Consider the following 14940-nt stretch of genomic DNA (forward strand, 5'->3'; position numbering starts at 1 on the left):
CAATAAAACAACATACTAGATATTGTGTTAATAACAGAAGAAAATTTAGCATCCAGTGTCTCAGCAGGCAAAAATATTGGCAAAAGTGACCACAAAATAGTTAGGTTTCAGGTAAATATTCCTCGCCCAAAAGAAAGGAAAATTATAAAAAAGATGGAGTAACTGGATACAACTGAAGGAATACACCGAGAGTTTAGAATACAACAAAACAGATACACAATGGGACTCCTTTGTAGAAATATATAAAGAAAAAAGGCCAAATGTATAAAATCTTACTAAATGGAACTCCACAACCCAAATGGTTTAACAGAGAAATATGACAAATTTGAAAGTAATTTGTATTTTTCCTAACATATACAAACCTGGAGCTATTTATAGGATTATCTTTGGGCGAAGCTGAAAAACTAGTCATTGAGACTTTAAAGTAAGGTGGCAGTTACACAACCACTAATTAATGGGGAGTTGCCAGCTACCCTTCTCACTCAAGACACCAATGTATTCTTGCCAATTTTGATTGCAAGCAGGACTTTGTCAGGAGGACAGGTGTTGGCGGGACCATTTGTATACAGTAAATAGCTTCAGGTTTGTATACATTAGTAAAAATACAAATTTTCTTTCAAATTTGTCACTCATTCCAACACTAATACAAACCCCATACTATTTATAGGAAGACTCACCCATTAGAAGGGTAGAAGTCCGACTACTGGCTTGGCCACTGAACCGGGATTTTCTTGTACAGGTTTGGCCCGTGACTGGGAAAGCCCTGACACCTTGGTAACATGGTCGTGTAATGCACAGGTATCGACCTAAGTAACCAGTGTGCGTGTGATAACTAGCACTGTGACTGCCTAGGTAAGATACTCCGAGCTAAAAATAGGAATGTTGGTATTTACCACTGATGTATCCCAATACCCACCTTGTGGAAAGTACATACATACATATACCAAGGCACTTCCCCCAATTTAGGGGGGTAGCCGACATCAACAAATGAAACAAAAACAAAAAAGGGGACCTCTACTCTCTACGTTCCTCCCAGCCTAACAAGGGACTCAACCGAGTTCAGCTGGTACTGCTAGGGTGCCACAGCCCACCCTCCCACATTATCCACCACAGATGAAGCTTCATAATGCTGAATCCCCTACTGCTGCTACCTCCGCGTTCATCTAAGGCATCGGAGGAAGCAACAGGGCCTACCGGAACTGCGTCACAATCGCTCGCCATTCATTCCTATTTCTAGCACGCTCTCTTGCCTCTCTCACATCTATCCTCCTGTCACCCAGAGCTTCCTTCACTCCATCCATCCACCCAAACCTTGGCCTTCCTCTTGTACTTTTACCATTAACTCTTGCATTCATCCCTTTCTTTAGCAGACAGCCATTTTCCATTCTCTCAACATGGCCAAACCACCTCAACACATTCATATCCACTCTAGCTGCTAACTCATTTCTTACACCCGTTCTCACTCTCACCACTTCGTTCCTAACCCTATCTACTTGAGATACACCAGCCATACTCCTTAGACACTTCATCTCAAACACATTCAATTTCTGTCTGTCCATCACTTTCATTCCCCACAACTCCAATCCATACATCACAGTTGGTACAATCACTTTCTCATATAGAACTCTCTTTACATTCATGCCCAACCCTCTATTTTTTACTACTCCCTTAACTGCCCCCAACACTTTGCAACCTTCATTCACTCGCTGACGTACATCTGCTTCCACTCCACCATTTGCTGCAACAACAAACCCCAAGTACTTAAACTGATCCACCTCCTCAAGTAACTCTCCATTCAACATGACATTCAACCTTGCACCACCTTCCCTTCTCGTACATCTCATAACCTTACTCTTACCCACATTAACTCTCAACTTCCTTCTCTCACACACTTCCAAATTCTGTCACTAATCGTCCAAGCTTCTCTTCTGTGTCTGCAACCAGTACAGCATCATCTGCAAACAACAACTGATTTACCTCCCATTCATGGTCATTCTCGTCTACCAGTTTTAATCCTCGTCCAAGCACTCGAGCATTCACCTCTTTCACCACTCCATTAACATACAAGTTAAACAACCATGGTGACATCACACATCCCTGTCTCAGCCCCACTCTCACCGGAAACCAATCACTCACTTCATTTCCTATCCTAACACATGCTTTACTACCTTTATAGAAACCTTTCACTGCTTGCAACAACCTTCCACCAACACCATGTAACCTCATCACATTCCACATTGCTTCCCTATCAACTCTATCATACGCTTTCTCCAGATCCATAAACGCAACATACACCTCCTTACCCTTTGCTAAATATTTCTCTCATATCTGCCTTACTGTAAAAATCTGATTCAAACAACCCCTATCTCTTCTAAAACCACCCTGTACTTCTAAGATTGCATTCTCTGTTTTATCCTTGATCCTATTAATCATTACTCTACCATACACTTTTCCAACTACGCTTAACAAACTAATACCTCTTGAATTACAACACTCATGCACATCTCTCTTACCCTTATATAGTAGTACAATACATGCACAAACCCAATCTACTGGTACCATTGACAACACAAAACACATATTAAACAATCTCACCAACCATTCAAGTACAGTCACACCCCCTTCCTTCAACATCTCAGCTCTCACACCATCCATACCAGACGCTTTTCCTACTCTCGTTTCGTCTAGTGCTCTCCTCACTTCATCTATTGTAATCTCTCTCTCATTCTCATCTCCCATCACTGGCACCTCAACACCTGCAACAGCAATTATATCTGCCTCCCTATTACCCTCAACATTCAGTAAACTTTCAAAATATTCCGCCCATCATTTCCTTGCCTCCTCTCCTTTTAACAACCTTCCATTTCCATCTTTCACTGTCTCTTCAATTCTTGAGCCAGCCTTCCTTACTCTCTTCACTTCTTTCCAAAACTTCTTCTTATTCTCTTCATATGAATGACCCAATCCCTGACCCCACCTCAGGTCAGCTGCCCTCTTTGCCTCACGTACCTTGCGCTTTACTTCCACATTTTTCTCTTTATATTTTTCATACTTCTCTATACTATAACTCTGCAGCCATTCTTCAAAAGCCCTCTTTTTCTCTTCCACTTTTACCTTCACTCCTTCATTCCACCATTCACTGCCCTTCCTCAAGCTGCCTCCAACAACCTTCTTGCCACACACATCACTTGCAATCCCAACAAAATGGAGTTTTTATGATAAAACAAAGTTTTATGAATACTTACCTGGCAGTATATATATATAGCTGATATCTCTAAATCGGCAGAATTTTTCAAAACGAGGCAGCCGCCTTGTGGTGGTTGGGAGGTAGGTGATTACACCCGTCACAGGGTGGTACAAGGAATCATTCCCGTGTTCAAGACTTCAGTTCATCTATGCCCGACCTGTCTCCTGAGGGGAGGTGGGTGGGCCTTCGAATATATATATATAACTGCCAGGTAAGTATTCATAAAACTTTGTTTTATCATAAAAACTCCATATTTATGAATAGTACTTACCTGGCAGTTATATATATATATAGCTGATTCACACATTTGGAGGAGGGAAACAGACAGTAAACATCGTTGGGGAAACATCAAAAGAGTTGTAGTAGATAAAAACACCTTGATTCCTTGCCTGCTAAGGTAGCTGATTTCAAAGGTACAGCCTCTAGAATCGCTTTCCCTTAGGAGTGTTTATCCATGAGTAAGCCTGCAATGCTGCAAAAAACTCAATCGAGTCTGTCAAAGGGATAAGACCAACAACTTGAATAGACTTCAGAAACTACCTTAGCCCCATATAATAAAAAATGCAACCTTACTAGAACTAACCACCTAACCCTGCAACATAGACAAACTATCTATCTAGACTGAGGGAACCGTACCACAAGACGAAGTCCTCAGACTATCATAAAAACACAAACCCTCATACATGCATATAAACTAAGGTTGAGTGGGGTTATTAACTCCTTTGCCTAATACAGAAACCGCAGCTACGTATGGGCCCAAGGTATAGCACTTGCCAAAGTCTACTCTCACCTCTCTAAGTTAATGAGAAGCGAAGACAAAGTTGCTCCTCCAGAAAATTGCATCCATGAATAGCCTAACTAACATATATTCCTGATATGCCAGAGAGGTAGCAATGGCTCTCACTTCGTGAGCCCGTAATTTCAACAGGACGAAGTGTTCCTCCTCACATAAGAGGAGGGCTTCCCTAATACTTTCCCTCAGGAAAAAGGACAAAGCATTCTTTGACGGGGGATTTTGGTGGATCTTTCACTGAACACCATAACGAGTTGGATGCACAGCTCACGTTCATAGTGTGAACCAAATAAGCTTTGAGGGACCTAACTGGGCAGAGGAGTCTTTCCTTCTCTTGACCCACTAGGTTCGTGAGATTAATGACATCAAACGTCGTAGGACAGGGTTTCGAAGGGTTCTCGTTCTTGCCGAGAAAGATGAACCCTAAGGCACAAACTGCTCTATCCTAATTGAAGCTTACCCGCTTCTCAATGGCCTGGACTTCGCTGACCTTTTTGGCATTCGCTAGAGTCATAAGGAAGAGGGTTTTCTTCGTTACAACTCGAAGAGAGGCTAGCGAGATAGGTTCAAATTTCTTGGAGCACAGAAACTTAAACACCACATCCAGGTTTAAGAGTACCTGTTACGTCGTCTGAAAAGACCCAATGAGGTCCTGCAAATCTTTATTTTGGGACAACTCTAGGCCTCTATGCCTAAAGATGGTCGAGAGCATACTGCTGTATCCATTGATGGTAGATACAGCCAGCTTCAGCATCCTGTCTGAGGTACAAGAGGTAGTCTGCAATCTGGCTCAGAGAGGTAGTGGTTGAGGAAAACTTGTGCCGCCTCCACCAAGCTCTAAAGGTCTCCCACTTAGATTGTTAGACTCTTTGTGAAGAGATCCTCCTTGCTCTGGCGATAGCTTTCGCCCCTTGTGCCGAAAAGCCTCGAGATCTGACAAGCTTCTAGTCAGTCTGAAGGAAGACAGTTTGAGAGCAAGGGGGGTTTGATGATACCTCTCGAAGTGGGGCTGTTTGAGAAGATCTGGACTTGCCGAAGTCTTCTTGGGAAGTCCATCAACATGCCCATCACTTCCAAAAACCATTCCTTGCAGGCCAGAATGGAGCCGCTAGGATCATTCGTCCCGAATCAAGGAGAGCGAATTTCCTGAAGACCAGATTGATGATCTTGAACGGGGGCAACACATACATGTCCACCCTCGTCCAATCCAACAAGAAGGAGTCCACTGCTACAGCTTCCTCGTCCGGGACTAGGGAGCAGTAGTAGGGGATCCTCTTGTTCAAGTTGGAGGCAAAAAGGTCTGTTACAGGTCTGCCCCACAACATCCAGAGACTGACAGACTTGCGGGTTGAGAGACCATTCTGTGGGAAAAACTAATCTCTTCCTGCTGAGCATGTTTGTCCCGATGTTTCTTGCCCTTGAACAAACCTAGCTCGAAAAAAAAACTTTCTAGATCCAAGAGATTGGAACGAAGGCGTCCTTGATCTCGACATACGATTCGACTAGTGTCATCACGAAGTCCTAGATTCTCACGTTCAAAGTCATGCCTCATGCTAGAACTATGACGTCGATCATCCTGAAAGATGAGGTACCGATCGTCCTGTAAGACATGGCACCGATAGTCCTGTAAGACGTGGTGCCGATAGTCCCGTAAGACGTGGAGCTGAGCATCCAGGAAGGTGCGGAACCGATAATCTTGTAAGACATGGCGCCGACCGTCCTGTAAGACGTGGAGCCGAGAGGTTAACAGAGCGAGATGCTGAACGTTCTAAAAGACGTGGTGCTGAGTGTCCTGGTGTCAGAAGAGACTCTTCTTGTCGACAGGAAGACCTAATTTTTTTGATAGGCTCAACGTTATCTAAAAATCCAGATACAGGGACGCTCTGATTTCTCTTGAGTGCAGTATTCTGCTACATTAAGCAAAAGTTACGTGAACATTAGAGGGGCGGAGCTGAGACCAAAACACAAGGCCCGAAACTGACCCATTCTACACCCGTTCTTTCTTGTAAACAAACCTCAGATAAAGTTTGATTGCATAGCATGCCACTTAGACTCCTCTCTAGATCTGGGAGAGAGAATTGTTGGAGCTAAAAACTAAAGGAGGTTTCCCTATAAAAGGAAAAAGTAATCCTTCTTCAGAAGAAGTACTGACCAAAGGTCTGCTCCCCTCTTCTCCAAAGATTTTGATGTCTCCATGGAGAACTTTGACTTCTGAATGAAGGCGTAAAGAGCATTTACGTCCAGGACCGGACAAAAGACTCCCTCTCCCAAAAGAGAGACATTGAAGTTGCAAAGTGGGTTAGGCAGAAAGGTCTTATCGGAGTAACTAACAAAGGAGGATTCTCTAGGAAAAAGATTTCGCATCCATCCTTTAGTAAAAACACGGACCAAAGGTCTGCTCCTCTCCTCTCCCAGGCTCGCCAGAAGTAGCTAAGTCTGGCTCCTACTGATAGTTTGGTTAGAGAAAAAGCATGCAGAAAATTTCTTGCTGATTAAGACACCAAAACCTGTCTTTGACCAACTCTTGAGGGAGAAGAGAGAAAGAAAAAAAAGGAGACGTGTGTACCTTAATTATGACCTCTGATTTCAAAATGATCCAGCCCCATTGCCTGTATTCCTTAAGAGACTCAGCAATCCACCAAGGGGGCTGTAAAAAAAATCTCTGTGGGGCTGCCACAAGATCTTCGACCTAAACGTGGCTATCCTGGCCTATCTGATAAGGAAGCTGGCATCATAGGTTTCTGTTTTAAGATAATAAAAATTAATATGTTCTTAAAGTTCCATTAATGACAACGTGAAAACTCAGAGGGAGGGGAACATGGAGCAACAGAAATTAGGATCTTCTCCTTCTGTTAATCTCAAATAATTCAACAGGAGAAAAGTGATCACTAAAGTCATCCTTTGACAAAGATCTTATAAGACGTGGCGTCGTCTTGAAAGACGAGGCGGTGATCGTCCTATCGTCCTGAAAGACGAGGTTGCATTCGGTCTGAAAGACGAGGCTGCATTCGTCCTGAAAGACAAGGCTGCATTCGTCCTGAAAGACGAGGCTGCATTCGTCCTGAAAGACGAGGCTCCATTCGTCCTGAAAGACGAGGCTGCATTCGTCCTGAAAGACGAGGCTGCATTCGTCCTGAAAGACGAGGCTGCATTCGTCCTGAAAGACGAGGCTGCCCTCGTCCTGAAAGACGAGGCTGCCCTCGCCCTGAAAGACGAGGCTGCATTCGTCCTGAAAGACGAGGCTGCATTCGTCCTGAAAGACGACGCTGCATTCGTCCTGAAAGACGAGGCTGCCCTCATCCTGAAAGACGAGGCGGCCCTCGTCCTGAAAGACGAGGCGGCCCTCGTCCTGAAAAACAAGGCTGCCCTCGTCCTGAAAGATGAGGCTGCCCTCGTCCTGAAAGACGAGGCTGCATTCGTCCTGAAAGATGAGGCTGCATTCATCCTGAAAGACGAGGCTGCATTCGGAAGACAAGGCTGCATTTGCCCTGAAAGACGAGGCTGCATTCGCCCTGAAAGACGAGGCTGCATTCGCCCTGAAAGACGAGGAGGCGATCGTCCTGAAAGACGAGGCGCCGATCGTCCTGTCTTGAAAGACTTAGCGCCGAGCGTTAAGGCAAAATGATATTCATTATGCCGCTCGGCGCATTCGGTTCCGACCAGAGGGTTCATATGGCCGACTGGCGCTCTGGGACAAAAACCGTGTCAATGAAGGCTTGTAAGCATTGATATTATCAGCGAATATCTATGACTTATAGTATTGCCATTAAAATCAAAAGTGATGCAATGCAAAACTCTAAAAGCAGTGTAAGTATCTTAACGTCCAATGCTCTTTGCTTTCCAATGGCAAGGGCGAGCATTCTTGGGAACGTGAACAGGAACCCTCGCGAGGGCGTTTGCTCGTGAGCTAACGCCTCTCGTTTCCTTTCGCCGATCGACGTTCCTTCTCCCATGGGCCGGGGAGCTTGGAAGAGGTCTAAGGCTAGGAAAACGATGTCCACTGTGCTGAATGAATCCAATGCCCTAATTTAGCACTGAAACTTGCACTATTAAACTCTAACACAAAAGACCATAATTAGTCCTGCCCATTGTGAGAGAACTTATCCTGCTGCCACGGGCTTGAATGAGAAAGCAATATCGTCTCTAGTACTTGCTATACAGTGAACCCTCGCTACTTCGCGGTTCGACCATCGCGGATTCACCACTTCGCGGATTTTTTCCATAACCCATATATATACAGTAATATATATATATAAATATGTATGCATGTATTTATGTATATATGTAGGTATGTATATGTGTATACATATAAATATATATATATATATATATATACACACACACACATATATATATATATATATATATATATATATATATATATATATATATATATATATATATATATATATATACATATATATATATATATATATATATATATATATATATATATATATATATATATATATATATCTAAAGTAGGAAGATGTGATGTAGTTCTAAGGGAAAAAGTATGGGAAATATGTCTGGGTAATAAGCAAAGCTCTACCTCCAGTTTGTTTCTACATTATGATCAGAGATAAATGTAAACAAAACATTGGTTGCCATTTTTTATCGTGCTTTTTAGCATGTTTAGGAAATGCATGATATAAAATCACCTTTAATATTTGTGCCTGTTTTAGTTTAGGGTACTGTAGTACATGCATTAAGTGTTCTGTACATTAAAGGGTAGTTTGTTAACAGTACTACGTACAAGGGAAGGTTTTAAAAGTCTGAATATACATGTTGAATAAATAGGTAAATATGGTGTCACTACTTCGCGGATTTTCACCTATCGTGGCCGCGACTGGAACCTATCTACCGCGATAAACGAGGGTTCACTGTATAAACTGTAACGAAATATTTTTATAAAATATTAAACTGACATTTCCATAATAAAATAAACTTTCAAACATACTTACCCGGCGGTCACAAAAAGAAAACCACCGGGCAAGAGTTGAGTTTAAGAATAAATGTTGAACACATTCACCCGGTAGTTACATATAACCACCGGTAAAATTAAATGTCATAAATACCTACCCGGTAGTTACATATAACCGCCGGGAAAGTTATACGCTAAAGATTAAAATGAACAGATATAGCAATAATGTATCTATATATATAAATGTAAATAACCCTTAAATCTTAAAGGTTCCCCCCCCCCGAAAAAAAGGGATTGCTACATATAACAATAGGAACATATAAATGAAAAAACTACTAAAAACTAGAATTCCCATATCGAAAAGAACGCTACCAAGGCATGTTGGGACTGCATCGATAGTAATGAGAACTAAACAGCGTAAATTAACCATACGCCAGTTCTATTTAATCTATGAAATTAGATCGATGATTTAAAGAACGAATACTAAATGGACAAATATTTCTTTAAAATTTTACATCGAAAGTTAAAAAACTTATAAAAGTGGAATTCCTCCCATTCTTTACAAGAAAAAACAAATAAAGAGAATTTGCAAGTCATACAATGAAGATTGCGTCACACGACTGTGACGTCATAGAGTTGGCGGAACGTATTTCCGTCATCAGGATTAAAAACTTTGCACCTAAAATATAGTGCACAAACAAAACCCCTGCATACAAACTGTGAGGGTCAACCGACATTTTCGGTAACCTCACCTTGCATACATCACTCGCACAAACACGAAAATTAAGTTTTCCCTCATGATAAACAAAGTAAATAGTAACAAAACACGATTGCCAAATCCCTAAATCAGTGTACTTCACCAAACGAAGTCCAAAAAAGCGAAGAAGGGAAAATGATTAAAAAAACTCTCAATGGTGGACCGATGATGTTTTCGATCCAGCCGGCAGAGATGAACTGAAGTCTTGAACACGGGAATGATTCCTTGTACCACCCTGTGACGGGTGTAACCACCTACCTCCCAACCACCACAAGGCGGTTGCCTCGTTTTGAAAAATTCTGCCGATTTAGAGATATCAGCTATATATATATAACTGCCAGGTAAGTACTATTCATAAAAATTTTCTTTCTGGGTCGATCTGTGACGGCCGGTGAAAAGGGTCCTTCTTTACACTTTTCTAATATAAATCTTCCTAATATACTAGAGAAAGATAAAAGCATGGAATGCAGAGGTTACAACCCTCGCGCGATCACTTTGTGGGTGTCGTGTATTTAACAAGGGTGTGTGAAAACCACTATTCACAGGCTGTCTTCCATTTAGATAATCCCTTCATCAAAGGGGAGGGCCGTGACAGGCCCTAGAGAATACAGTTGGACTACCCCACCGACACCTACTACTCGCGCTCTCCAGGTCATCCTTCTGTTTTGGACTTGCCCGCAAAGTCGTAATATTTTTGTGCTTGGTGTTTTTGCAAGTGATTGTCGTTAATTCAACATGACTGACGCTGCTACTTCACCTTTACCAATGTTAAGTACCATAGTTTGTTTTGACAGTTTTTTCAGTACCGGGCATTTGTTCTCTTTCCAGTAATGTGGATTTTAATATTGGAAGAGGCTTGGCCGTCCTCGGTGACGGCAGCCATTTTGGTTTTGTTCGATTCGGTAGTTTTTCAAGTTAATATTGCCCATCTGGTACTCTGTCATCTAGGTTATATCACTTACGTTTTATGACCATTTTTATTATCATTATTTATTATTGGTTTTTACTATGGTATTTATTTGCTAGCAAGTCCAATTTGGACAAAGAATATCGATCTAGTCTTTGTTATAGTTATGTACACGCCTCAGGAAGGTGCTCGTTTTAGACTATATCTTTATGTTTATTTGTTACGTTGTCGTTATTCTTCGTTCTTGGTTATTACAATTTTATCATTATTCTTATCATATTATTGTGTGATTATGGTTCTGTATTATGTAACCTTGAGAGCGTGAGCATAGAGTGCTCATTTTCTGTTTCTAGAGTTACGAGTTACCCCTTCTCTCGTTTTCTTTATTAAGCTCGAGTAGAGGAGGTGGATTTCCCGTTTTCCGTTTTATACGATCATGAGTTGTTCCTGCCTTCTCTTATTCTCCGGGTTTATGATATTACGTTTAATGATATTCACGTTTTATTGATGTGGTTACTGTTAATAGAGCTAGCACTATTAATAGGTTACGTTAGTGTATGAGTCATTATTTGGGATCACTTTATGCCGACACCCTTAGCTCCGCCTTGAGTTATACTCCGCTATAATGGATACTCATTGGGTGAGAACTAGTCAGATATTTGGAGTGCAGCGGTGAAATCCGGCACTCAGACTCCGGCTGAGGCCTTTTGCACACGAACCTTTGTCATGATTGATCACAATTACATTATTACGGTCCTTTTTCATCGAATCTCCGGCTTCACTGGAGATAACACAGACGTTCAGCATTGAGGTTAATATTATCGTACCGCTGAGGGTCACGATTTCACGATGACGGACCTTTGTCACCGGATCTCCGGTACAAACAGAAATCAATCAGACGATCAGAACCAGGGTACGAACCCTTTTTTCATGAATAATCACAATTTCGTTATTACGGTCCTTTTTCATCGAATCTCCGGCTTAACCGGATATCACACAGACGTTCAGCATTGAGGTTAATATTAGCTTTCCTCTGATGTTCACGTTCAATATGACGGACCTTTGTCACCGGATCTCCGGTGGCAACAGAGATCACTCAGACCACGGGTGGCCAATCATTTGTTTTAGCTGTAAAGGAAAGGATTTAACATGAATACAAAGTAAACTGTACTTACTTTAATGACACTTTGAATTTGCGTTGATAATATTCATTAGCTATTCTTGAAAGTCCTAATGAAAATATATGACCATAATTAGCAATTTTAAAGAAAAGTCATTCAATTTACTATCTTTGGGGTATAGTGCGCCACTTGTAATCATGCAATGCGACACTGTTGGCGCATGCGCCATAGGTTGGCCACCCCTGACTCAGACGTTCAGAACCGGGGTTAACATTATTTTTCCGATGAGGTTTATAGTTACATGTTACGTGGTTACTGGATATTAGTATTCTATTGATTCATCTGTTCACTGACCAGAGTCTCAAGGAACAGTAGATAGCCTCTCATGGCATGGTTGGTTTCGACCTGGCTTTTCATTAGAAGGGGCTAGCATTCGGTCCCAAGTACAGAGTAGAAATTTATTTCTATTTGAACACGTTGTTGTATGGATATTTATCCATATTTATACATATTTATAATTAAATATATGCATAAATATAGACATTATTATTAGTTATAGTTATACGGTTGATCCCAGCCTGTGAATAGGATCACTAACCAGAGTTTCAAGGAACATCCAGACTTATGTCTCCTTTCTTTTACAGAAGGTCCGCCTACATGGTATGGTTCCCGGAGTCATGCACGCTCTGCTACGAGCTGTCCTCCCTACTCCTGACCCATGATGTAAGTTGGTTCTAATATGTTTCTTTTTGGTATACTTTGTCGATGATTTCATTTGATCCGGATTTATGTATGCATTGCTTATTGAGGAGAACGGTCTTCTCCTTCATCACTAATCCCCTCACTTCTTTCAGGATGATGATGAATCTCTCCGGCCTGCAAGAGCGGCTCTCCGCCCTTGGGTATCGAGGTTTGGAAGGAATGCTCCATCTAGAGGACCCTATCTCCTCGGAGTGTCCTCTCAAGGGTTGGACATTGACCCCATGGACGGGCAGGTAGGTGGTGATGAGTTTTGAGCCTTCAGCTTTGCAATTACCTGCGTCACCGACCTGGGACCCTCAAAGGATCCTGATGTTCATATTACCTTGCATAAAACCGTGACTGCTAAGAGCCAGGGGTAAGGTTAAAGAGCAGATACAACACATTCTAGGGCAAGCCAAGGGACTATGACGGAGCTCAAAGATATGGCGGTGAGTCGGATCCGTTCAGGAACTCGGATGACTCCCCCTACAGCCCCAGGCGTATCGAAGTAACCTCCTTCGATAAAAACAACACATAGAAATTTGCCTTACATGTCCCATATATAGCTGGTACCATAACTCTGGATGGCATAGACGTCCGCCCTCTGGAGGACCTAGAATTTACTCTCAAGGACTAGAATTCCCATTCAACGGATTCGTTCGATTGAAAGAGCATGCCTTGGTTAGGTTAGACAAGGTACTGAAGGTAACGGTATTATTTCCTAAAGGGCAGGCTCGATCTGTCTGGACCAGGATGTTGTCGGTCTGGGGGGTACGCTAATTCCAAGCTCACCCCACACAATGGGGAATACGCCATATCTACAACTGCTCTCATTATTACCTTGCCTATTACGGATAAATTGACAGGTCTTACTATTCAAGCTGACAAAGAAGGTTCTTAAAGAGCCGGACCCCACCTCGGGGAGACCCTAGCCTCGATTTATCCCACTGAGACTTTGTTTCGGATATTCATGAAGAACCAACCTCTGCCCTTCCAATTCGACCTACACGTTTGGTGGTCTGATCGGGTTAGTTGTAGGAAATACGTTCTGTCTGAGGCCTGTATCAGACAGGAATCGAGCAGGCTGATAGTTTCCTCCTGATGGGGTAAAACCCTCTTCCCTCAGGAGGAGGTGAACAAGGTTCTACAGGATGATACGAGAGCAACCCAAAATTGCAGGAAAGGCGGGGCCTCACTGCCAGAAAGAAGGTCGAAGACCAAAAGTAAGCTTTCTTCAAGGAGACGCAGAGAGTTGCCCTCTACTAAACGAACCAGGGTCACTGCCATCAATAGTCAGTTACCCACTCGTCATCACAGTCTTCCTCTGATTCGACGCCTATGCATCCGGATCCCCCCTCATCAGGTGGGCTACCTCACTGATTCCCCAGGTACACAGCCCAACCCCGTTTGGATGCCCTCGCCTGCAAACAGCCCTAGCTCCGAACCCTCAGGTTCCTTTCGTGGACACCAGAGAGGAAGATACAGGAGTAGAAGACAGTTCCGCCATCGAGGCGGACCTAGAAAAAGGGGGCTCGGGGAAGGAAAGGACCTAGGTTCACTCCCTCACAACGAGGTGGTCCCGGTAGGGGAGAGACTTTACCACTTTCAAGACCATTGGACCTTCGGTCCGTGGGCTCATAGCATAATCTCTAAAGGTTTGAGGTGGAAATGGCCACAAGGTCCTCCTCCTCCACCAGTGACCTTCTCCCAAAAATCCACTCCTATCCTGAGAGAGTACACCACAGAGATACTCAAGAAGAAAGCAATCAAACGGGACCGATCACCGAAGTTCCAAGGCCGCCTGTTCACAATTCCGAAGAAAGGCTTGTCGGCATTGAGAGTGGACCGGGACTTGTCAAAGCTAAACTCTTACATTCTCTGCGACAAGTTCCTGATGTTGACTATCTCTCAGGTACGGACCTTACTTCCCCGTGGGGCCGTCACCACCTCTGTCGATCTTACCGACGACTATTATCATGTGCCTATAGCTTGAAACTTCTCTTTTTATCTGGGTTTCCGCCTAGGCAGGAAAGCCTTTGCGTTCAAGACATGCCCTTCGGCCTCAACATTGATCCCAGGATATTCACGAAACTGGGAGAGACAGTGTTAGAACAACTCAGGAACCAAGAGCTACAGATCATGGCTTATCTGGATGGTTGGCTCATTTGGGCCCGGTCGGCCATAAAAGGCAACAGAGCTACGAAGGAAGTACTTCGATTTCTCGACAACCTGTGATTTCGGGTTAATCTCCAAAAGTCTCGCCTGCAACCATCAGGCCACTTAGAATGGTTAGACATTCAGTGGGACCTTTCGAAGAAAACGTTGTCTCTCCCTTCCAAAAGGTAAGAGGAATAGCTTCCAAGATCAAGAATTTTCTCAAACACAGATGTCCAGAAGAACCTTAGAAAGTATCATCGGCCTTCTCCAATTCACTTCAATAACAAAAATTC

The 14940-nt window shown here is 42.9% G+C and overlaps 1 protein-coding gene across 1 annotated transcript in view; it reads left to right on the forward strand.

Annotated features, from left to right (window-relative positions):
* The first annotated feature begins 279 nt into the window (after window positions 1-279).
* The window catches only part of LOC137645124 (piggyBac transposable element-derived protein 3-like), a 29456-nt gene continuing 14795 nt past the window's right edge, over window positions 280-14940 (forward strand). Inside the window, exon 1 of the mRNA XM_068377960.1 lies at window positions 280-331. Within this exon, the coding sequence (XP_068234061.1) occupies window positions 280-331 (52 nt within the window). The remainder of the gene's footprint in view (window positions 332-14940) is intronic.

The sequence above is a fragment of the Palaemon carinicauda genome, chromosome 8, assembly GCF_036898095.1.
Source record: "Palaemon carinicauda isolate YSFRI2023 chromosome 8, ASM3689809v2, whole genome shotgun sequence".
NCBI lineage: Eukaryota > Metazoa > Arthropoda > Malacostraca > Decapoda > Palaemonidae > Palaemon > Palaemon carinicauda.